The sequence below is a fragment of the Pristis pectinata genome, chromosome 22 (genome assembly GCF_009764475.1).
Source record: "Pristis pectinata isolate sPriPec2 chromosome 22, sPriPec2.1.pri, whole genome shotgun sequence".
NCBI classification, from domain to species: Eukaryota; Metazoa; Chordata; class Chondrichthyes; order Rhinopristiformes; family Pristidae; genus Pristis; species Pristis pectinata.
Genome location: NC_067426.1, coordinates 16,523,273 through 16,549,106, shown reverse-complemented (window position 1 = coordinate 16,549,106; position 25,834 = coordinate 16,523,273). Strand labels below are relative to the sequence as shown.

Sequence of the window (25,834 nt, the reverse complement as noted above, 5' to 3'; positions counted from 1 at the left end):
AAGTGTGGTTTACAGGTACTATTGTATTAGAATTGTATTCATTGTAAAAATGAAAAAAAATGTAGACTATTACTTGTCTGCTTGTCATTTGCAAGAATTGTAGGTATAGATTTTCTTTGAAATTAACTTAAATAATTTAAAAGGATTTATTATAAATAATTACAAAGAAATAATTGTGAAAAGAAAATATAGTGCAGTGGCTTTCAACAGATACATCTCTAAGTACATATTTAGAAGTATGTGTGGGTGAAAGGTTAAAGGAAAGAAGGTGGCATAAAATTAGTTGGAATGAATGTTATATTAAGACATTAAGTAGGCCAAGCTATATTTGCGGGGAAAATAGTCACCTGCATCAATATTGTGACCTAATGGTGTGCAGACGGGTATGAAAAGCAATTTGAAATGAAACAGTGTGATGTTGGCCTTTGTCTCAAAAGATCTGTGCATAAAGGTTTAGAAGACACAAGAGATTCTGCAGATGCTGGAATCTGGAGCAACACACACAAAGTGCTGGAGGAACTCAGCAGGTCGGGCAGCATCTATGGAGAGAAATAAACAGTTGACATTTTGGGTCAAGACCCTTCATCAAGACTGGAAAGGAAGAGGGTAGAAACTGGAATAAGAAGGTCGGGGGGTGTGGGGAAGTACACGCAGGCAGGTAATAGGTGAGTCCGGGTGAGAGGGGGAGGGGGGCGAATAAGAAGCTGAGAGGTGATGGGTAGAAGAGGCAAAGGGCTGAAGAAGGAATCCGGTAGGAGAGGGCAGTGGACTGTGGAATAAAGGGAAGGAGGTGAGGAATAGATGGGCAGGTCAAGAGGATGGGGGAAGAGAAAGGAAAAGAAAAGGGGGTAAAAGAGGGGAGGGGTTACTGGCCTCAACATTGATTTCTCTAACTTCTGGTAACCCTTCCCCCCTCCCTTTTCTTGCCTCTTCTACCTATCACCTCTCAGCTTCTTACTTCTTCTCCCACCCTCCTACCTTCCCCCTCTTATCGGGACTCGCCTATCACCTGCCTGGATGTACTCTGCCCTCTTCCTTTCCGGTCCTCATGAAGGGTCTTGACCCGAAATGTCGACTGTTTATTTCTCTGTATAGATGCTGCCTGACCTGCTGAGTTCCTCCAGCATTTCGTGTGTGTTGCATAAAGATTTGGAAGATGTGTTAAAGGTGTAGGTGTGGGTGTAGACTCCCATTTTGAGTTGTGCACTCAGTTTTGAGCACTTTACCTCAGTATGTTTTAGAGAGGGGGCAGCACAAATTTATTGGAATAGACCACAGCTGAAAGGGTTATGTAGATGAAGCTTGGATCCCCTTGAATGTGGAAGATTAAGAGGTAGTCTGATTGAGGTTTTAAAGATAATTAAGGAGGAATTGGAATACATTTTAAAATGTTTAAAAATTGAAGCTAAGCTGTTCAAATGTGGTGTCAGAAATCCCTTCCTCATAGCAGTGGTAATCTGGGACTTTTGTACCAAAACAAAACCCCTCAAACCTGACATTGATGAATGCAAAGGTATTAAGGTTTATAGAATCAAAGTGCATTGATGGAGTTAAGAAACAAATCAGCCATGACCTATGAAGGTGCAACAGCAGAATAAACTACACCCGTTCTCAATTTCTTATCAACTGTTGATTTCTGTCTGATGATTTAATCTTTGACCTACTTAACTTGTGTTGGACAGAGTTTATACTCACTTGAGCTACCTTGGCAGCTTTCAATATATATCTAAGAAAATGTTATAAAAGACCATTATCAAATTAGGAAATCCAATCTATTTTTCATCCCAAAAGGTGAAATAATTCTTCTAGTACTTGGAGATGTTGCTTCATTTAGTTGAAATTCCCATGTAACATTGAGCATTCAGGATTTGGTACATTCCTGAATATTTCTATGTTAACCTGTGCTGTTGGATGTGGTGAAACAGCACACCAGAGTTTCACCAGCTTTCCTATATGTGAGTAATTACATGGATACACCCTGCCTCTTACCAATCCAAGTCACAGCACATGATGGAGAAACAAAGGACTGCAGATGCTGTAATCTAGACAAAAAACACTATGATGCAGCAAATGATAGATGGGGGAAACGGGAAAATCTGAACCCTGTGTTAAATGGGGAGAGGGGTGCAGAGAGATTAATGAATAGTTGAGGGAGTGGGGTGATATCAGAGCCTATTGGTAGATAGTGAGAAGGCTTGCAGAGATTCATGGTAGATGGAGTGGGAAGATCAGAGCCCCGTGATGCAGAGGATGGGAGACATAAGCATGTTTGAAGAGATCAGTGGTGGAGGGGGACATCAGGAGCTTGTGGTAATGATTGGATAATTAGTCAAGGGTGGGAGAGATTTTGGGGGCCTGCAATGGTATGGGAAGGGGAGGGAGAAACACTGAGGATCAGTTATCAGGTGCAGGGGGCAGTTGGAGAGTTAGGATCAAAAGAGTACGGGCTTTGAGAGATTGTGACCAGGGTTTTCAGGAGGTAATGGGATAATGGTGTTGTCCTGGGCTTTGGAGAATTGTGAGTGGGAAATGGAGATTGAGGAATCAGATGGAGTCAGTGTGGTCAGGGCTGAGGAATCTGAGAACTGTATTGGACTTTGCTAACGTGGGTTTTGGTCCAGGAAATTGCTTGGAACCAAATTATCCCAGAGTGCTTGGGGGGGGGGGGGGGGCGGGGCGGTGGTGTTGGGGGGAGACATTAATTTTTCAATCACAAACACTGGAAAACAGTGTCAGACAATTAAATTTCTAGACAATGTTTCCATGGATCACAGCAATCTTGGCAGACTGTTGTATGTAAAGGGTGTTATGGAGAAGGATCTCTTTCACAATTAAGCCTCACACTACTCTCCAGAACTTCAGCAGACAGCCATTGAATGATAATGATCAAGAGCACAATTACCAGCTGACTTCTTTTATTAGTTTTCCTGGCTGAGTCTTCTCAGAATGTTGGAATGTCTGATAAATATTGAGCAAAACTAATTCCCAGACAATTTCCAGGAAAGACAAAAAACTGCAGATGCAGGAAGTTTCAAATAAAAGCAGATAAAGCTGGAAACACTCAGTAGGTCAGGCAGTCACTGTGGAAAGATAAAGAGTTGACCTGTGTGAAACCTTGATTAGGCCACTTTGGAGTATTGCATGCAGAGTTGGTTGCCACACTGTAGGAAGGATGTGGAGGCTTTGAAAAGGGTGCAGAAGAGGTTCAGCAGGATATTGTCTGGATTTGGAGAGTATTAGCGCTAAGGAGAGGTTGGACAGACTTGGATTGTTTTCTCTGGAGCATCAGAGGCTGAAGGGTGACCTGACAGAAGTATATAAGATTATGAGAGACATAGACAGCGTAGATAGTTAGAGTCTTTTCCCAGGGTGGAAATGTCAAATACTAGAAGGCATAGCTTTAGGGTGAGAGGAGGAGATGTGCGAGGTTAAGTTTTTTCCCCACAGGGAGTGGTAGGTGCCTGGAATGCGCTACCGGGGGAGGTGGTAAAAGTAGATACAATAGCAACATTTAAGAGGCATTTAGTCAGACACATAAACAAGCAGGGAACAGAGAGATATGGACCATAAGTCTAATTTGGCATTATGTCAGTGCAGGTATGGTAGGCCAAAGTGCCTCTTTCTCTGTTATATTTCTCCATGTTGAAACGAGTTAATGTTTCAGGTCTGAGGCCCTTCTGCATGGCATAACACTTCCTTCACAGTGCAAGATGGAAACGTCTTAATTAGGGCATGAGTAAGTTGAAGAAATCAAACAGTCATATGTTACCAACTGTCTGAACTAATTCATGGTTTGTTGTGGGTGAGGATGGTCCCCAGATTCATTTTCTGCCCTATGGTAAAATGCCTGAAGTCAGAAGGAAGGAGAGAAAAAGAAACCAAGGTATTCATTCTTGATTGGTATCTAATGATCTCCAACAATGTTGAATGAGGAAGATATTGAGTTATTTATATTCTGGGTACATAAGTGATGGCTACATTTCTGCATTCTCCAGCTACACTAGATTCTTTCACGGGCTACTTGAAAAGAAATTAAAAGTTGGCATATCTGACTGTGGTAAACTGACCTGATCTGAGGGGTGCAAGTTTATACCCACCAACAATTCAACTTACTCTGATAAGCTTTGAGCTCTTAACCTCCAGAAAGCCAATCCATATCACAATAATATTACTGTACCATTAACTCATCTCTGATTCACCTGTGCTTGTTTTAAGGAGATAACACATCACAAGTGACAATTTGGTTCACTTGATTTTGTTTTAACTTCATTCTTCCAGCTAATGTATTCGAGTACATTCTGCTGCACCAAGGGTATCTGAACTAGGCTCCAAGAATTAAGATAAATTTTGCAATCTCACCCACAAAGCTAAAGTAACTCTGTTCACACAATCATAGAAAATTCCAGCACAGAAGAGGAGCATTAGCGTTTAGGCAAAAACTGGATCTATATAATTTAATCCCATTTCTCAACTCTCAGTTCACAGCTTTGTTGGTTATAGTTCTTCAAATGTTCAGAGTTTCTTTTCAAATGCACAGAGTTTCTGCTCCCACCAACCTATTCAGGCAGAAAACTCCAGACCACATTGTCCTTTGGATGAGAAAAAATTTCTACAACTCCCATCCAATCCTTCTGACAATTAACATGAATCTATATCCGCTTGTTATTGACCTCTCACATTGGCCCTTTTAATCCTGTTGTTTTATTTGTTGCTGTCTGTGCTTATTTCTGTTCACTTGCTGTTTGACTTTTGCCTGGAGGTTTACAAAGGACTGTTTCAGCACTGCTACCTTATGTTAGATTAAAAAAAATCTTGCTCTATTACTGACCAATTTAAACAGTCCTGATCTTTCCCCACTGGCAGGGAGATGATTGTGTTGTAAACTTGAGATGTGCAATGCTCACCATCTGATTTCCCTCCGTGCTTCTGCACAGTATCTCCCCTTCAGTGACATCAGCAGAGGTCATGGTCTCAGTATGTGTGGTAGGTTGCAAGGAAAACCCACGTCCTGTTCATAAATGGTGCAGTTAGAAAATGCACTCTGGCAATTGGTTAATCCAGATATGAGCAGCCATCTCATTCTGTGAGCTTGGGGGATGGGTGTGTATATCTGCTACTAGGTTTAGCACATGTGGCTCCAAGACAAATTTCTTCCTTACAATTTCATATTCAATATTGGTTCACACTATGACATTTGTGAAATCAGTTTTTTAATGTTTTCTAAAATATGAACACTGAATATTACATGTTTAAAAATCTGTACAAAGAAATAAAAAGCATAGTTTTTTTTAGTGGCGTGTACTGGAGTTCCATGCACCTGTTTCTAATCTTTGCTGGGCTCAGGTGATGTGAAAATTGCACTCGGGCTCGGACAGGATGAGCAATCTCTGAGGAAGATGGGGGGTCTGGAACTGTGAAGGAAATGCTAAATATAGTTCTAAAATGAGACCACAGCAGGAATATAATCCTCATAACGAAATGTGTATTTAAATAAATCTAAAAGGTGAAACCTGATAGTTTCCTAGATTTTATCTCACAGTTCATCTGATTAAATCTGCCCTTCCCGGTTACAACACTTTTGGTTGTCTAAGGGTTAAAATGATTCATCGACAAACAAGCCAAAATGAAAGTCAAACATCTGTGCGACGTCGAAACCTTGAAACTGTAAATGAGATCTTTTCCCAAACACAAGTGGGCTGATCAGGCGTTAAATATCATTTGATCAAAGCAAGGCTGCTGGCTGTCTGCAGTGTTATCAACCACCAGATGAGTGCAAAAGAGAGTCTGAAATGAACGAATTATTGACCATGACGCACTTCCTAACCCACACGTTGTTAAACTCGGGTTAAGAGCAGTAGGTGAGGCACTTTTCTTGAGCATGCTCTGTCAAGATTGTATGATGACACAACTCACAAACCTGAGTGAAAACTGACTCGCTCATTTCCTCTTGTTTCATGTTGCAGCCTCGACCGGGGGGAGAGAGAGATGACTCCAGATACAACAACTGCTGAACGGGATAGACAGAGGGGAGCTTTCTGGAGGTATTCTTTGCATCCAGCTGTGTTGTATTACACCTCGACTGCCTAAGACTGTCCACTATCATTGTCTGTGTTGACTAAAGCTGCGTTAGAAAGAGACCCAGGAGAAAACATTTTGAACCGCTGCGAAGGAACAGACAATGCGTTCTGATCCTCCCCGTTCTCCGGCTAATGCATCCCCAAATCCCAAGTGTCCTACAAAAAGAAGGAGGATTCCTTTCCATAGCATGTTTCATGGCAAATCCAAAGGAAAACAGAAGCAGGAAGTGTCTGTCTCCAGCATCGAGAGCATCCATGTAGAAGTGGCAGAGACCGAAAAAAAACTACACGTGTCTGACAGTAGGACAACCTTGACATCTTCAGATTCAGCAAAGAAGGTTGGAATCTAATTACCATTAAATGTAGACAGACGTTTGGTCGTGTTACTGCACCTTTTCATTTGCCAGTTTGTTATTAGTGCTATTCAAAAGCTGTGATCAAACCAGAAAATAATGTGGGAATTAGAAACTTCAAATCATTGTTGCATTGGTCTAACTTTCTGGTGTTGTAATAGCATGCAGTGAAATAACTAATGATTGCACGTATCTAACACAAACACCATCAACATGTTTGTGTTGTGGTTTTATGTTACACTGATGCAGTGTCTGGTATAAATCTAAAGTACCCTTTACTAAATACCCACCCTCCCCCTCTTTTCCTGATGATCATAACAAAGTAATGACCAGAAAGCAAATGCAAAAGGCTTAAGACCATCATATGATTCTGTTAGCCTGTTAAGGAAAATTGCATTTCCAGGATAAATGACAGCTGTGATATACTCAATAGGAGCTTGGTACACCACTATTTAGCAAGGTTTACAGCACCATGCTAGATTTTAACTGTTGTCAAAATATATTTCTGCCACCTTTTGATATATTGAAATTGGAGAATAAGGTGAATATTCTGAACTGGCTCTGACTCCAGACTCCAGAACTGGGTGCACTGTCCTGTTGTCAAAGCTTGGCAGCAGTCATTATGACTCTCCCATAAATCTAGATTTGTTCGAGCTCAATTCTTACTATTTTTAAAGAAAAAGCAAGTCATTCTAACAAGTGCTTTTCAAAGGAGTATTGGCTTTGTGAAAATGTGTTTGGCAAATCTAAAGACAAAGTGACCTTTTGTCATGATGCCGTTACGTGTTTAAGATTTATGTTAACTCAATTGTACGTTAAACAAATCTTTTGAAAGTCTTTTCACAAAATCTTCATCATGGTAGTTCCACAGAAAATAGTGATCCTGCAGATAGTGTCTCATCACACAAGACAACCATAATTTCATGGCAGGCTATAAATCCTCTCGAGAGATGTACTTTTCATGTGTGAATGCCTTATATTAGCATTTTTGTTAGGAATAGAAGAAAAAGCCATTAACACAGTTTCGCACACATCACCTCCATCCCCTCCTTTTGTTGTTTCCATAAGCACATCGGAGCCCCTTGACCGCTTATACAGCCTGCTTTACAGGCCAATCAGTTAACATTTATGTTCTTCCTTTCTCTTAACCTTTTCAGTTGTAATTTCTTGATATTTGAATTGTTTTAAAGTTGGATCAATTTTGTCAGTTCCATTAATAATCCTAAAAACACCATTTAGATAATTTCCAGAGTCCACATTGTTTTTAAAGCTGAAACGCTTAATTACAGTGAATAATGTAAACACTGGTTTTCCATTTGGGATTTCAATGTGCCTTATGGACCATGTTCCATGGATGTGTCCATTTATAGATAAAACAGTTGACTAATTGTGCTTAAATTCTATTTACGATGAGTGATTTGTAAAATCCCACAATGTTTTATCTATTTTTAGAAAATTATTCCAAATCAGTCTTTTTGTTGTCAAGTCAAAAATGGATAGTGAATTCTTGTTTAAGATCTCGATTAATCTATTATTCTTTTTTTCTCCTCCTCATTTTCTGTGATATTTTCTCCTTACTCTGTGTCTGTCTGTCTCTTCCTTCTCGAGCCCCTCTTTTTCTCTCTCCCTGCCTTGCTCCCCTCACTCCCCCTCCACCTCTCCATCCTTTTTTACTTCTCTCTGCCATTCCACCTATCCATGATCCAGATACCAAAATTATATGGGACCAGACCTGTTTTATGGATTACATTGGCTGTAGAAAACATACCAGCCATCTTGCATATTTTATATATGCAAACTGTAAAATGATAATGACCAGTTTATCTGTTTTAATGATTTTGATTGAGTGCTTAGCAATTGTCAGGACAAGAATAAATGTTGTTGTTCTTTTTTGAAGTAGTGTTATAACATCTTGTATGCACACTTTAGAAAGCAGATCCAAAAGACAGCACCTCCAAAATTCCAATGGTCCTTCACTGCTGCATGTAAAATGTCAGAGTTGAGTTTATTGTCATTAGCAGAAGTACATGTAGGCACAGTGTAATGAAAAACTTACTTGCAGCAGCATCATAAGCATGTAGCATCATATTAGCAGCATTCACAAGAAAAACATAAATTAAACATAAATTATACTCAATTTTTACAAGAGGGAACACACTTAGAACAGAAAAACAGTCCATTTTAGCACAAAGTGATCAAAGTAGTCATAGTGTTGCTAAACTGTAGTGATTATGGTTGTGTCAATTAGTTCAAGAACCAAATGGTTGAAGGGAAGTAGCTTTTCTTGAACCTGGTGGTGTGGGACTTGAGGCTTCTGTACCTCCTGCCTGATGGTAGCTGCGAGAAGATGGCATGGCCTGGGTGGTGGGAATCTTTGGATGTTGCCTTCTTGAGGCAGCGCCTCCTCTAGATACTACTGATGGTGTAGAGGGATGTTCAAGTTCCTAGAATGGGACTTGAACCAACAATTCAGAGAGGATTGTTATTAACTGAATTAGAGTGGCAATAAAAATTTGTATAAATGATTACATAAATCTACTATGGCTGAAACTGTACAATAAGACTTCACAACTGAATCTACCTTGCAGTTGTCTGTCAGTTAGGGACCCAATAGCTTCCCTTCAGTGTGCTATAGATCAGAGAACCAAACCACAAACTTGTCTGTGCATGGAATTGCTCCTGGGATTAACTGAGCAATGACTTTTTGATCTCTGAGTTACCAGGAGCAATACAGAGCAAGAAACCAGGAACTGGGACAGTGCAGAGAAAAGGAAAGTGAATTGGGATCTATGTGCTCCTCAATCTAGAGTCAATATTTTGAACTGCTTTTAATTCCTATTCATCAATTTTTGTTTTGCTAAGGTTTGAGAACACAATAATTGTACCCATGGGGATTAAGCAACCAATGCTGGAGATGGCAAGGAAGCAGCTACAATCTCAAAATTGTCAACAAATAATGAAGATCACTGAATCTAGTCTTTAGTTCTGGTGCATTCTTGCCACAGGCTAAAACAGAACCTTTGAAGTGTACTTAATTCAGTTCTTTAAATATAAAGTCATAATAAATTGCTCAGGATTACAAATTTAGTAAATTCCATAGTGTTTAAAGCTTGAATTTCTATTTTTTTATGTTTTATTATTTGGAAAGATCATTTTTTCTTTAAATACACCACACCAACAGTATGTTGCTACCCAGCCCTTAGAACAGCTTGAAGTTATTGTTTTTTTAAACTCCACACCACAAATGTGCAATTTGCTGAACAGCAGGCAGACTGTTTGTAGTCATTCCTATATGTTTCTGTTGCTGTTCTTGCCTTGCACTCTTTCCATGTGGTAGTTAGCACTTCTCTCTGCTGTGCTCTCAGTCCTTTTAACACCACCTACCTTTTGCTCTTTCCATTCCCTGCCACTTTAAGAACGTTTGTTTATTGGCAGATTGATTTAGGTTAATGGTTCTGGCAGATTCCATGATGATTGAAAAACAGTATTGTCATTTTCTTCCATTCCCTTAAAACTTTCCAGGTTGTGCATTGTTTATCTGCTGAGGGGACTAAAAATGTCTATTATACCCATGATATGTACCTGTGCCATTTATTAAGCCAAGTCCCACTGAGGGCACTTGGTTGATTTCATTACAAATAAACCTTTTGGTATCTGGTGTTTCAGGATGATGATTGATGACCAACCTTTTGAATGGAATTTCATTTGATTACTTACATTCCTGATTTTCTCCCTTTGGTAAGACTGGGATATGACATCAGTAAGTCAAACAGGCAAAGGAAGCTAGAGACATTGCCCATAATTTGAGAAAGAAACACAATATAAAACGCTCAGCAATTAGCAAGAAAACACGTACCAGGTAACTCAGCCTGCAGTGGTTTATAGGAAAATCGCATATGTATTTGTTACCTGTTTGCAGCGATGTGAGATGATTATACAGAGTTTAACATTTTGAGAGCTTTCTTTGCAAAAAATAATAAAGGTACAAAAGCAGCAGGTGATCCAGCCTTGTAATTCATTTATGGAATACAGACAAGAAAATCTTTGCAAATTTGTGAATTACAGGAACATTTTCCTGCTCAAACTGAATGGGTCTTTAAAAATCTTTTTTTAAAAAGATTTCGGACATTACTGCTACTTGTTTTTTTTAAATGTATCCTCATCCTTCCCAATTTATCAGAGATTGCTGATGTTGAGTGTTAAGTGAATGGGATTGGCATAAAATTTAATGAGTAGGTCATTGCAGGAATGCTGGGTATTAACAAGCTGGCATTGGTTAACCTTGTTTTTAAACATGGCTTCAGCCTTTTGAAGGCATAATAAAGTCCAGTCATAAAGGATTTCTTCACTCCCCTTTGAGGAAGTAACACCTGAAGTTCCAATTATTTTGGAAGATTAACTCAGTGACACACTTGTGTTTGTTTTATGGTTAGATCTAAGTTAAACTTTTGAAAGTTGTTTGGCTTGCTTGTGAACACTCAACACTTTGGTGCTGAACTTGAAGCAGGTGTGGTGGTTACATCACTGTAGCCATACACCTTTGGCTAGTTTCCCAGTACAGTTCAAATCCAAACTTTGTGCACAACAAAGATGTTTTGCTGTTTCACATGGAATACTATGTAATCAAAACAGTGTGCAAGTAAAGAAGACTAATTATGCCCTGGAACCTGTGAGCCCTTCCTCTGTAGTCTTTATCAAATGTATCAAAAACAAACTGAACATTCCATTAAGAAAGATAGCTGTGCCCACACAATTACATTCATTTTTCCTTTTGCAGTTTCAACTCGATATTTTGTCTACGATATTGAAGAAAGAATAATATTCAGTTTATTATCTTTTAAAATCTTAGATTAAGATATCAAGTTGAATACAATGGAACTGGTGGATCATAAGCCTCAATTCAGATGACACACATGCTCGTTACTATCAAATTGAAAACTAAGTACAGGTCAAAAGTACAGCCTGGAGAAATAGTTCATGGCTTTGAAGCAAAACTTAATGATAACATTTAAATAAATGTAAGTATTTAGCTTTTTTAGAAATGTATACTTAGAGGACACTTTCCCAGTGGGTTCAAATTCCAGGTTAAATGCATTTCAGTCTCGACAGCGAGACAGGAGAGACTACAGATGTTGTAATCTGGAGCACAAAACAAACTGCTGGAGGAGCTCAGTGGGTCAAGAAGCATCTGTAGAGGGATGGTCGACACTTTGTGTCAAGATCCTGCATCAGGATTGCTCCACAGATGCTGCTTGACCCGCTGAGTTCCTCCATAGTTCGTGTTTTGCCAGATCTTAACAGCTTCCTTTATCTTTTGAAATGCACTGGACAAGGATTAATGTGCTTTTTTTTGTTGGAAATGTTAGGTTTAGCTCAACCATCTGCCAGCATAATTTTCCCTAATAGTAAGCTCAAAATAATCAATGAGGTAGCATTTCTGGGAGGTTGTGTTCTTAGAAGTCCAATAACTTTTATTAACTAAAGCACTGAAGTATACATCTCCAACAACTAGCTTTGATATAATACATTTGATATAAAGGCACTTTCACACCCAGTGCACATGCCACAGTAAGAAAACAAACTCCACTCTGAGAAAGACTAGTTAGAAGAGGGTACTGAAAGTTTTATCGGTGATATGGATTTGTGGAAGATTTTAAAGGTGAAACAATGTGGGGAGGTTGCCACTGAAAATGAGGCTGAAGCAATGAAGTCTACCAATGATGGAGCAAAGGAAGGTCAGTGAACAAAGGGCTGGAGGATTGGAATGATCAGGAGGAATAATAGCTGCACAGTGAAGCTTCTGGAAGTGAAGGATGGGAAACCAAAGAGGGGCTGGGTGTTATGTGATTACATGGAAATTATTACACAGACTTTCAAATCAACCTGTGTTAAATTTCTTTGTATAAGCAGCAATCCTGGTCTCGTGTACCTGCTACATCCCCTTTAACCCTGTTTCTTAAATATTGCCCTTTTTCCCTTAAATAGTTCTTTTTCTTGAATTTCCATTCTTAAATATTGATGACTTCTCTTTGACATCAGTGGTCAGTTGTGTAGTTTTGTATCATTTACATGACCTTACATCCCTACCTTTTCATTCTAGTACAGTAGTTCCTAACCTGGAGTGCAAATTCCCTCTGTTTTCTTCCTGTGAGGCTTTGATACAAATGCAATAATGTAGTCGGGAAGTTTAAAAAGTAAAGATCACCTTCTATGTATTTGACACATTAAATCTCCCAGCTGTAGGACTATTGTCAATTCTTGGGAGAACCTTGACTCCTTTAGAGGAGTTGTCCATGAGATCATTGGGCATTCATGGTAAGAGAGTGTTTTGCAGTGTGTGAACAAGTGGGCTTTCAGAAAGGATGGGAACCACTACTCTAGAATCCCTTAGCCACAGCATTTGGTCTATTTCTACCCTCATTGTGACATTACTCGAGTATATCAATGTCATGGATGTTAAACATCTCTGTTAATGAGCCCCCAATCTCAGTTTTTAATGAGTAGTCAAGTATGGTGTGATCAAAGACATGTCTCAGGTTTTCAGCAGTAGCAGAAGTAGAGGACCAGATATGAAAGTAGGCATTCATGATAGTGCCTTGGATACATGAGGTAAAGCTCAGCTCGACGAATGGCACCAAGGTTGCAAACTACCCAAAGAGTTGATGGGATGGAAGTAAACAGGCAAGGGAACGGAGCTTGTGGCGAAGGTGAGGATGATGTTACTGGTTGTAATTGAGCCAATGGAAAATGAAAGCTGTTGAAGTTAGTTTTCAGAACTTAAGATCAAAATTAATTAAAAATGGTCCCACAGGATCATTGTCTTCTCTGACTCATTGGCCTGGATATAATACCAAAAAGTTTACTAATCCGAACAAGGGGATACAAGAAGTTCACATCTAGGAAATGTTGTTCATTTGCTTGTGAGGTGCTAGTTTTGTGTGTTTAATGATTTTAAAATATTTCCCACCCCCCTTAGACCCCTCAGCCACTGAAAATCATTTTTGGCAGAAAATAAATATGGAGGTTCCAAAAGACTATGTATTGTAAAGGATAAATCTGCTTCATTTCAATACATAGCTTAACATAGCTTAAGTGATTTTTGAGTTAAATTGGAGTTGACTGCTATTTGCAATTAGTTCAAAGCTACTCAAATGTTGTCAGGAGTTAAGCTTCCACTTGTGCCATCGACAATCCTGAGGTTTTTTTTAAAAGTAACAGTCTTTTAAGAAAGTATTGTACTACAGTTGACTTAAGCAATCGGTCTAATTTTGCCCCTATTTTGTTTGATAAGAAGATTATATAATTTGTCATGATCTCAATTTGATTGACAGCAAATGCCTTTAGGTACTGTGGAATTTGGTCAACCATCCAATCAGGTGGGAATGTGGCAGGAGGCTTTTTGGAGGTAAGAGATAATGTGAGGAAACCTCTTTAAAACATGTTGAATGGAGCTAGTGACAATCTTTCAGATCTGTGCTTGTGCACATACAAAACAGGAGAGGTATCATTGAAAGACAGAAGCCAACATGAATTAACTATCTACTGACGATTGCTTTTGGAGCAGATTCTGGAAAGCTTCAGTAAAGGTGAAAAGTACAAAGATGAGAAATAATTGCGCATGTGATTATGAGTTAACGCTGCTGAATTGGAAACAGTTCAATGCGAATGAATCACTGTATCAGACCTGCTAATAATATTGACTGTGAATTATGATCATAAGAATTAATGGGGAATGAAACAAAAACTAGTATCTCCCAAGTAGATGAATGTACAAGGTGAATCTCAACATTGTTTCTTGATGCCCAGTATTTTAAAAAGTAATTATCAATAATTCCTAATAGATCAAAATTTTGTGTTATAACAAAGGAAGTTAATAATGATGAAAAAGAATACTGTATGTTATGACAGTGTATGGGCATCCAATCTGAGCAGTTCAAAACTGTTGATCGTATTTTATGTAAAATAGAATTGCATATAGGGTTTATACAGGATACTGTTGGAAAGCTCTGTCAATTTCCCTGCATTTTCCTTTTATGTAGCACCTGCTTGACCCTGTTTGGTACCACCACCAGGGTGAGGAAGTATTTTCTGAATTTGAGGTCAGCTATGTTGGTCTTGATGGTACCTAAACTTAGTTATAACTTGACCATAAATGTCTGGAAGCATTGCACGTAGTTCCTGTACAGTTGTATTAACTAGCCTTATTGATAGACTCCTTCATTTAATAGTTTTCAGGTAAACACTCTCTGAATTTTAGTTACCCTCCATTCATGCAAATTGAAAAGGAATGAGTTGGCTGTATTCAAGTCTGCTCATTTGCATTTTAGATGAGGCTAAGAAATTCTTGAAAGGTTTTTGTTTTTAAAGGTTTGCAGATTTGCTGTTGTTATGTGTTTCTCTCCTTTCCTAAAGGTGGTGTTTGCGAACGGAGTATCAAGTCTTAAGTGCCACCTAACATCAATGCATCGTTTTAAATGGCCTTTCTTAGTGTGTAAGCGTGGATGGATGAGTTGATAGGCTTGCTCTGCCATGCGAGCAGAGCATGCCATAGCCCGGCTTGATGTCTGATATTTGCCAAACTTCACATTTGTGGCATGCATCACTAGTATCCTAATTGTGTAGAGAAAACTTGTCCAAGTATATTTCGCCTCCCTATGCCAGCTGCATGGTTAACAATTATAGTGTTTTAAATGTTGCCACACTGAAATAGCTTTAATTCTAGAATCATTGTACTCTATTGGCTCAATTCCACTCTGACCAGACTATTTACCAATTAAGGCATCAGAGAAAATAGTTAACAGAAACAATTTTAACCTTAATCCAATAGTTTATTATTTTTCTTCAAGGCATCGTCTGGTTTTCTAGAATGTCCTCTCTGCTTGGTGCGCCACCCATTCGAGAATGTGCCCAAAATTATGACATGTCATCACCGTTCCTGCCTTGACTGTTTGCGCCAGTACCTGCGGATTGAAATTACTGAAAGTCGCGTGAACATTAGTTGCCCTGAATGCTCAGAACGGTTGAATCCACATGATATTCGAATGATACTGAATGACCAGGCACTGATGGAGAAGTATGAAGAGTTCATGTTACGTCGATACTTGGCTTCAGACCCTGACTGTCGATGGTGTCCTGCACCAGACTGTGGGTATGTAGATTTTTTTTTTAAGAATCTTGTAATATATAATTGACAGTGCAATCTTGCTCCTATTGCTCTACCAAAGTAGGTCCTGGATTTGGACTACAATCTGTTTATTAACAGCAAGCTCTCCCTTGCAACACAACTGCAATAGTTGTAGTTGCCATTTTGAATGCTTCTATCTCAGAGTCATTGAATGGGGTTGCAAAGAGGATGAACTAAAATACATGGTGGCTGAACTGTTTGCTTGCATCCTCAATTGTTTCAGGTTGAGGTGCAGTGTCAGAATGGAGCTGGTGAGATTGATGGTGTTTGGAATAAGGTGAACTAAGTGAGCAAGATTATGAGTATCCACAGAAACTGAATTTATCCAACAGGACCTGTATACTTGCTACCTGTGCAGATGAGCATAAAGACTGTCAGAATGACAGACATAATGCTGACTATGACACATCAGGTCAGGGTGCAATTTGGAGGAGGAGAATCAAAATCAGATTTATTATCATTGACTTGTATATTATGACATTTATTGTTTAGCAACAGCAGCAGTGCAGTGCAAAGACATAAAATTACTATAAATTATAAAATAGGTAGTGCAAATAAAGGAATAACAAAGTACTGCTCATGGACCATTCAGAAATCTGATGGCAGAGGGGAAGAAATTGTTCCTAAGTTGTTGAGTGTGGGACTTCAGGCTCCTGTACCTCTTCCTTGATGGTAGTAACGAGAAGAAAGCATGTCCCGGATGGTGAGGGTCCTTAGTGATTAGTCCTTGGAATGAGAATAAGGAGGGAAATTGAAGTGTAGGGGTTACAGGGGTGGTGGTGTTGGGGGGGGGGTAGTGGATTCGATAATTAGGGGCAACAGATAGTGTTCTTTGTAAATATTCTTTGTTTCCTACTTGGGGTCACGTCAGACTGCCTTGAAAGTATACTTGAGAGTGAGAATGCAGTTCTTCTATCCAATGTTGAAACCAGCAACATTGGAAAGAATCAACAAATAATCCTGTGCAGAGCATACTAGGATCTAACTTATAGAAAAGGTCTTCAAGGGTTATGATCTCTTGATTATTACCTGAGCTATGTGCAAATTGGAATAAGAGCAAGCGGACTATGGATGCGTACACGTGGCTGAGGAGTAGAGAGAAAATGTTAGTTTCCATTCCACACTAACACAGGTACTTGAACAAGATGGGACTATAGCATTAAGATGGGCTTTATCAGAACAAGAATGGGATAAATCCATGGTTTTCAAAATATTTAGGGAGAACTAATAGGATAATAAAAAGAAACTACTTCCATTGATAGTCTAAAGATTAGGTCTAGGTATTTCAGAGGAAAATTTGGAAGTGTTGGTGCATGGAAAGCAAAAGTTTGGAACACTTCTTCAGAAGTCAGTTGATGCCAGCTCAGTAGTTAATTTTAAATTTGAGCTTTTTGTTAACCTTGGGTGATATAGGCTAAAGGTGAATTTATGGAATTAAGTCACAGAATAGCCATGACCTCACTGAATGACAGAACAAGGACACGGGGCTAAATCTTAAAATGACATAGAAAGCTCACAAGTCCATGCCAGCTCCCAGGGGAGCTGTCCCATTTGACCTGTGCTCCCTCTGCTTCTTTCTCTGCATCCTCACAACTTATTCTCTCTTGCACATGTCCACGAGCACCCCTTTAATTCTTTTTGCCATTAACCCACACTACTGGGTGTCTACATGACCAGTTAACATATCAGCACACCTTCGGGATGTGGGAGGAAACAGGAGCACCTGAATGGAACCCAAACAGTCACAGAGAGAATGTGCAAACCCCACGAAGATCAAAGCTGGAGCTGTGGGGCAGCAGCACTAACTGCTGTGACACTATAGCACCTGAGAAGGCCTACTGCTGGTCCTGTGCTCATAGTTGCCATGAAAAGATGGGCGTGCAGATTCACTAACCTGATACCAAAAATGAGCAACAAGGTTTTGAAAAATTGGAACTTTTCTTACTGTAACTAGGAACAGTTACAGTGAGGGGTTAGGGAGATGAGAGGCAGTGGGATCTGAAAGCTGATTTCCAAAATCGTGAAAATCTCTGTTGGGGGGGGTGGGGTGTAAAAATGTAACGTTGCTTTACTCCGCTGGTGAATCAGTAACAAGGAACCTTAACTTGGGATCATCATGAGAAAACAAAGGAGGAATGTAGGCTTTATTTCCATATGTTTCTGGATGATCATCAGCTTTGCCATAAGCAATTCATGTCATAAATTCTGTGACATCATTAAGAGGAAATTGGTAAAAATAAGGGAGGGAGTAGCAGGAGAAGAGTAGATGGCTCCTGTTGAAGAACTTAGTAAAGACTGTGTGCAATATGTCCTTTATCTGCAACTGAATTTGTTCTTTACAACAAATTGCAACAGATAAACCTTTTTAGCTATAATCATGATATAGTGACAGAGAATATCAGTGTTTTACTTTGAACAAAGAGCATGCTTGTATCTGATTTGAATTTCTTATAAATGGGATACAACTGTACCATATAATGTTAGTTAGAAAATATTTAAGTACATTTTAAATTAATTAAAAGGGCGGCACAGTAGCATAGCGGTTAGCGTAATGCTATTACAGCGCCAGTGACCTGGGTTCATTCCCGCTGCTGCCTGTAAGGAGTTTGTACGTTCTGCCCGTGTTTGCATGGGTTTCTTCCGGGTGCTCCGGTTTCCTCCCACATTCCAAAGACATACAGGTTAGGAGCTGTGGGCACGCTATGTTAGCGCCAGAAGAGTGGCGACACTTGCGGGCTGCCCCCAGCACATTCTTAGTAACGCAAAAAGACGTATTTCACTGTGTGTTTCGATGTACATGTGACTAATAAATAAATAGATAAAATAGGCACAGCTTAAAAAAAAATGTGTGGGCAGTTTATTGATGCTGTTGTGTACAGATCCATGCTCAGTACAAAGTATAATGCAGGACACAGGGATGCAGTTCATAGATCTGCTGCCTTGCATCTCCTGAGACCCAGGTTCAATCCTGTTCTCCAGTGTTGTCTGTGTGGAATTTGCACATTCTTCCTGTGACCACATGGGTTTCTTTCAGGAGCTGTGGTTTCTGCTCACATCCCAAAGATGTACAGGTTTTTATGTCAATTGGCAACTGTAAATTGCCCCTAGGGTGTAGGTGAGTGGCACAATCTGCTGAGAGTTGTTGGAAATGTGGGAACATAATATAGGGTTAACATAAGCAAATGCTTGATCAGTGGGCAGAAGGGCCTCTTTCCATGCCCTATGACTCTGACTCTATAACTCTAGTAATAGTTTAATCAAAGATTTTCAACTGTATCAGTTGTACTGATTTGAAAAGGTATCTTTTGCTTTGACCGACTTGTACCAAGGCAGCTTTAGGTTCCCTGTTCCACCACCTCTTGTGGGCTTGCAAATACTATTTTAGATTTGACTGCAATGCAGCTTTGGAGATCCAGCCAATGATCACATGATTGTGATCCTGAGGTAAGCTGTTCAACTTTGAATCCATTTAGGTACAATCATGATTCGTCTTTGCTTTAAAACCAGGATTAAAGTCAGAAACCCTAAAGTTACAATGGTGTTTTCTTTAAATCAAATCATAGGGGGAAATCTCAGCTGGGGAGAACTGTATAGCCAAACAAAGAGATTAAGTGCCATCAATGTAGGATAGTTATGAAGTAATCCAGTAGGGAATTCAGAAGAATTTTCCGTAGCCAAAGAGTTGAGAATGTGGAACTCGCTGTCACAGGGAGTGATTGAAGCACATAGTTTAAACACATTTAAGAGGAGGAAGATATGGAGGGGAAATACTTGTGATGGGGTGGTAGCAGAGAAGATCTAGGATCATGGAGGGGAACAGATTGCTATGTGTAGGGGTGGGGGGGGGGGTCAGATTGCTGTGTTTAGGGGCAGGAGGGTCAGATTGCTGGGACGAATGACAGGTTTGCTTATATACTGAGAGTCGGTGGAGGTGGGAAGCAACCCTGCCCCTCCTAGCCACTGCCAGCAACGTTGGGAAAGAAAACCATTCAGCAATGCTTTTCTTCCATGAACTGCTGGGTTTCCTGAGAACCAGGATTCAGAGCCTCATTAATTATGTCAGTCCCTTTGTCATTTAAACCTGCCCACTTCTATTTAAATGGGGAGATGAGTTCATGTTTAAACTGTATAAATTTCTCTCCCCACCACCAATCCCCCCCCCCCCCCCACCCCTGCGCTATTATGGATTACGGTGGGTGTGAGATCTATGTATGGAACAGGTTTCCCGAGGAATATGTAGAAGCAGAAAGTATTAATTACATTTCTTTGAGACAAATAATATTTGGGATACAATGTAAGAGTAAATTGAAAAATGACATTGCTTGGGAGAAACTGGTGACTTTGAGTATATTGTTTTCAAAGTTTGCCAGAGCTGGGGTTTCCCATTTGTCCTGTTTGGATATGAATGATGGAAATTGATTGCAGTTATTAGTCAATCACTGTATATTGATGTATGCTGCAAACTGGTAGAATTTATAATAGATGGATCCTTGTATTTCCTTTGCCTGTCAATACTTCCATTACTGCTTGAATATGGTAAATAGATGTTATTGGTTAAAAATACACTAAATTGTTCAAGCTAATAGCTTTTGTTGGGTGGTTAATCCATGAAATTGATTTAAAATTGATGAGTGCCTTATTTCATTTTCACAAACAGCTTACACAAAAGCATTTTACAGTATTTAGATGCAGACAAACATTCCAAGTGTGTCCTCCATTACAGTAGTGCAGAGGACAGGAATCACAACAGTGACTGGAGTACAGCAAATCCTGTGTGCTGCATAAAACCAAGATGTGTGTCTGGAAAGGTCACCTCTGTTAATTCTTTAGTGTTAACTGATATATTTTTCTCCTGCACAAAGAAACACTGGCAATATGATAATAACTGGGGAGAAGTGGCTGAGAAAGCTATAAGTGTTTTCAAAAAATCTACAGTGGTGCCCAACTAGAAACTAGGCACTATTAAGGCAGGGGTAATTATAAAGAATCTCAAAACTTCACTAATTTACAGCAAGAGACCTATGTGAAGAACACAGCTTCCAATTTCTTTTCAAACATAATTTTTAAAGGGCCACAGGTTTTGATTCTGATGACTTTGGATGATACCAAATGGCTGTATTAAATGATAGTTTTGTTTTTACATGGATAACACCTTGTTAAGACTATGGGGGGGGGGGGGGTCCTTTTTACTCTGGGTATGCCACATCCTGAGTGATAAACTCTGCAGGGCATTTACTTTTGGAAACTATGAATCTGGGTTTGAAATCTATTTGGATTTTAATGAAATGTGTCAGAAATATGTCACACATCAGCTTGTTGCAATCATCAGATATGCTAATTGAGACAGATTGCTAACTTTGGTTGAAGGGGATTAATAATACTTTCAAAGAAAGTACATTGAGCCTTGATCTTGCTGGAGGAAATGCACCATTAGTTAGACATGCACCATTCGGGTTGAAACAAATTAGTGGCCTGACTTGTTGAATGTGTGAACTGACAACAATGCTGCAAATGCAGAGAGCATCTGGCATCTTGAAGTGACAGAGGGACCAACAGAGTATCTAACGTGATGAGATTTAAGGATTGAGAAATAAACAGAATGACTGAGGTGGGAGAATTAGAGAAGATATTTCAAATAAGAAATGCAAAATGAAAAGGATCGGGGAAAAAATTAGGGAAAAAGAAATAGAAAGGAAAAGTTAGATAAAATGCAGTTTAAAAACTTTAAAATTGCTAGCAATTTATAGGAATGGGACAGAACAATTTAAATTGTTTCTTTTCTGGTCTTGAGTCTTTGGCACTGTGTTAACAGTTACAATTTTATTAAGAGTTTACTTTGGGTGAATTTAATGTACAGTTAATATGCAACTTGTCTTGTGATCTTGTGAAATCCAGTGAGTTCTTAAAAGTTGTGGGACGGCAGCAGTTGAGATGCAAGGTCTAAATTAGAACTGTCTAAATCAAACAGGCTTGAAGATTCAACCCAGCATGTCTCTGAATTAATTGGTTAGTTTGTAAATTAATGACTGTATGTTTAGTAATTTTTCCAGTAACTTCCAGCTCATTGAATTAATTTATGTTGGATTATGTAAGTACCTTCAGATGATGCAAATAAAATCAATACTTTAGAAATAATCTAAATCTATCCCAATATGTTAGGAAAAGAGTTCAGTTTGCTACATTTTCTGGTATATTTATTGTAAGTTATTTTCAGACATTTTGTTCAATTGGATATATCAGTTGGAATCACCTAAAAGACAGGCAAACAATTAGGTTGGCTTTGTATTTTGTTTTTCAAAAAGCAGTAGAAATAGGTGTGTACTGATTATTTGACATTCTACGTTTATCAAAATCGAAGTAGAATGAATCATGAAAACTGAGTCATGAATCAGAACTGATATTTATTTTAAGCTCGATTCACTTGAATGTGAAAACCTAACTGGTTCCTAAGGAGCATTTATTTTTCCAGGCACTGAACTGATGCCTAAATTTGAGTCATCCCTGTCTAGGTCACATCCCACAAAGATTTATTTAATAGGAATTGATGTTTGGTTTCTTGTAGTATTTATTCAGTAGGTAGCTGCCCTAGTTGTGATTGAATAGGTTTGATGTATATTGCCATTGAAATTTAGTCATGCAAACAGTGATTTAATATCATTAGCAATGCACATCAAACCAATTCAGTATTAAAATAATTAAAATTCCAAAATGCTTGAATTGCCCAGATGAAATGTTACACCTTTGTTCAGATTACAGTTGACATAAAATCAGGCCCAGAATCTAAATATTTAAAATACAGTGACTGAATGAACTTAGTGTAGTTTGTATGTATGTATTTACAAAATAATTGCTAAACTTTCTCTTGGTGAAGATCAAAAATAAAACCCAGAAAAGTATCGAACAGTAAATGATACGGAGAGGTAGATCAGAATACCCCTTCAAGCAAAATTCTGGCCACAGAGATGGAGAGCTGGGTTACACCAGGAAAAGACACATCCGGGATGTGTGTCAGTAAACTCTTCACAAAGAGCATTCAGCACTTTGTCTACCCCAGGATGATTTTTAAATATTATTGAAATCCATGAATTGGGAGACATTTTTTTCCAGAATACAAGATGACCGCCTCATTCTGAACATAACTTGCGAACAACTTTGTTTGAATTTCAGTTTCCAGCAAAGCCCCTGACGGGATGTTGAGGTCAAGCGCATGGTATTTGCGTCAGCCCACAGAATGTTCATCAACTGCTGAGCAACAGTTTGCATTGTTCAGAGAACCTTAGCAGCACATCTCCTATAGGGTATCTGTCGCATATATGAGTAGGGTAAGCAGCAGTGTATATCCTCAACCAGCCTTCAGTGAGAGATGCTGAGTTCAATCCAGAATGTATAAATTAGAAAATTAATTTCAATTGTTAAATCATGGACAGAAGTGGAAATAAAGAAGGGACTGACTGAGAGAGAAATTTAAAAGATTTATAAAACCTTTCATTATTTTTAAATTTCCAACAATAAACTGAAACATTGGGATGCCACTTTTTGCAATATTAAATTTTCAGTGCAAGAAAGTTTATTTGGCAGTATTTAAGACATGCAATTAAAAAAAAAATCCCTTGTATTTGTATAAATGAATTGGAGCAAAGGTGAGCATCTTAAATATAAAGACAGTACTCTGTCTCCACACGATTGCAATTGGCTGTCTTGCCAACATTCTCATGGACGGATGCATTTTCCACAGGTGAGAATGAGGTGAAGTGAGTTAATCCTTCGTAATGTTTATCTTGCTCCCTGTCGCAGACCTAATCTGGCAGCACTGTCCTTCAGGACTCTGCTAATTCAGTCAGTGCTGGTGGGACCAAGCTACTCTTGCAGATAGACCACTTTGCCCTTGCTACTTTCAGTGCTCCTTCCAAGTATTGTCCAACGTGGTGGAACACTGATTCATAAGATAAGGCACGACAGTTAGTAATAGTCGAGAGGAGGTTTCCTGACCTGAGCCTTGAGACTTAATGGCTATGGAGTCGATGATGAAGACTCCCAAGGATACTCCTTCCTTCCTGTATACTGCTGTGCTGCTTCCTCTGGTTGGTCTGTCCTGTTGGTGAGGTGGGATGTACCCAGGCCTTGGGCAAGAAGACTGGCACATTGTCTGCAAGATATTATTCTGTGAGTAGGATGTTGTCAGACTGTTGCTTGATTTGTCTGTGGCATAGCTCTCCCAACTTAGACACAAGTCCCCAGATGTCTGTGAGGAGAACTTTGTGAGATCAACTGGGCTGGAAGCGATTTATGCTGTGCACAAGTTCAGTGCCTAGGTCAGTGCTGTCTGGTCCACCTACTCCTGTCCTTTCTCTGTTTGCAATGTGGTGTTAATGGTATAATTGAGCAGTTGATGTCATTGTTTCAGAGGGAATTTGAGAATCAAACACATTGGTGGGTCAGGAGTCACATATTGTCCAGATTTTCTTCCTTGAAAGATATTAGTGAACTAGGTGTTTTTTTTTAACTGGGAGTTTTCTGGTATTATTACTAATGACTGGTCTGTTTTTAAAATTGGAGATTGTTGACTGAATTTAAATTCCACAGCTGCCAAGGTGGGATATGAATTGTTTTTCCAGGTCTCTGGATTACTAGTCTGATAATGTAACTACAACACCATCACCATAACTACTGTACCCAATGTTACAAAGCTGGTAGGTTGTGTGGACTGTGCAGAGCACAAGGGTCTCCAGACAGACTGTGAATGGGCACGGATCTGACAGATGGAATGTGGAAAAATGTAAGATCATGCACTTGGACAGGGGGGAAAAAATAGAAATGCAGGGTATTTTTAAATAGTGAACGATGAAAGGTTTTGTTGTTCAGTGGGATTTGGGTGTCATTATGTACAAATCACTGAACCTTAACGCATGGGTGCAGCAGGAAATTAGGAAGGAAGGTTGGTCATAATATGAGAACAAGAGTAGAGGCACCTTACTGCAATTATAAAGAGCCCTGATGAGATCTCATCTAGAATATTGTGTTCAGATCTAATCTCCCCATCTAAGGAAGAATATACTTGCCATAGAGGGAGTGCAACAAGGGTTCATGAGATTAATTCTTTGGAGACACAAGAGACAGCAGATGATGGAATCTGAAACAACAAACAATCTGCAGGAGGAACTCCACAGGTCGAGCAGCGTCTGTGGGTGGGGTGGCGGGAAAGGAATTGTTGATGCTTCAGGTTGAAACTCTGCACCATGGAGGGTTTCAACCCAAAATGTCGATAGTTCCAATCCCTCCCACAGATGCTGCTTGACCCGCTGAGTTCCTCCAGCATGTTGTTGCTCTTAATTCTTTGGATGGCCGGGTTGTTTTATGAGAAGAGATTAAACAATCAAAGCTTTTGTTCCCTAGTGTTTAAGGAAATGAGAGGTGACCTAATTAAAATATACAAAATTCCCGTGCAGCTTAATATGATGGAGGTGAAGCTGCTTCTGACTGGTGTGTGTAAACCAGGATCTAGATTTAGATCTAGAACTGATCTCAGAATAAGGGATCAGCCATTTGGGACAGAAATAAGGAACCGTGTCTTCACCCAGAGGGTAGTGAATCTTTGGAATTCTAACCCAAGAGAGCTGTGGAGTTGCTGAGGATATTCGTGACCAGGATCAGTGGATCTTTAGGTAGTAAGGAAATTAATCAAGGAATGTGGAGGGAATGCAGGAAAGTGGCACTGAGATAAAAGTTCTTATTGAATGGCAGAGCAGGCACATGGGTCCAAATGGCCTACTCCTTCTGTTTCATATGTTCTTGTGTACAAAAAAGACCAAACTAAGAAGAGGCTGGTTGCTGATTGACTACCTACATCTTCAGTGGAATAAATTGCTGTGTTTTCCAGGTATGCTGTGATCGCTTATGGATGTGCATGCTGCCCAAAGATCTCCTGTGGGCGGGATGGCTGTGGCACTGAGTTCTGTTATCATTGCAAACAACTCTGGCACCCGAATCAGACCTGTGACAATGCTCGTCAACAGCGAGCTCAAAGTCTCCAGATTCGCACAAAGCAAACAACAGTACTGAACTATGGCCAGGAATCGGGCAATGGTATGTTTGAGAGCATTTCTGCAGTCAGATTCCTGCAGCTTAATGTACCAATTAGCCAACGTCCGTGTGTATGTCCATGTTTTTGTGTTTTGATAAACTGATGTGCTTCAATATTTGAAAAAATTAACTTTTTATAA

General features: G+C 39.4%; 1 protein-coding gene across 7 annotated transcripts in view; it reads left to right on the top strand.

The window, feature by feature from the left end:
- Nucleotides 1-25,834, top strand: part of rnf19b (ring finger protein 19B) — a 119,119-nt gene that overhangs the window by 79,774 nt on the left and 13,511 nt on the right. For 6 of the 7 annotated variants that reach the window (XM_052036611.1, XM_052036610.1, XM_052036609.1 and 3 more), the window contains 3 exons: nt 5,964-6,415; nt 15,277-15,578; nt 25,492-25,697. In XM_052036611.1, the coding sequence (XP_051892571.1) occupies nt 6,179-6,415; nt 15,277-15,578; nt 25,492-25,697 (745 nt within the window). In that variant the 5' untranslated portion in view covers nt 5,964-6,178. Of the gene's footprint in view, nt 1-5,596; nt 5,859-5,963; nt 6,416-15,276; nt 15,579-25,491; nt 25,698-25,834 lie in introns of those variants that run through there. The other variant, XM_052036608.1, reaches the window with a different exon arrangement.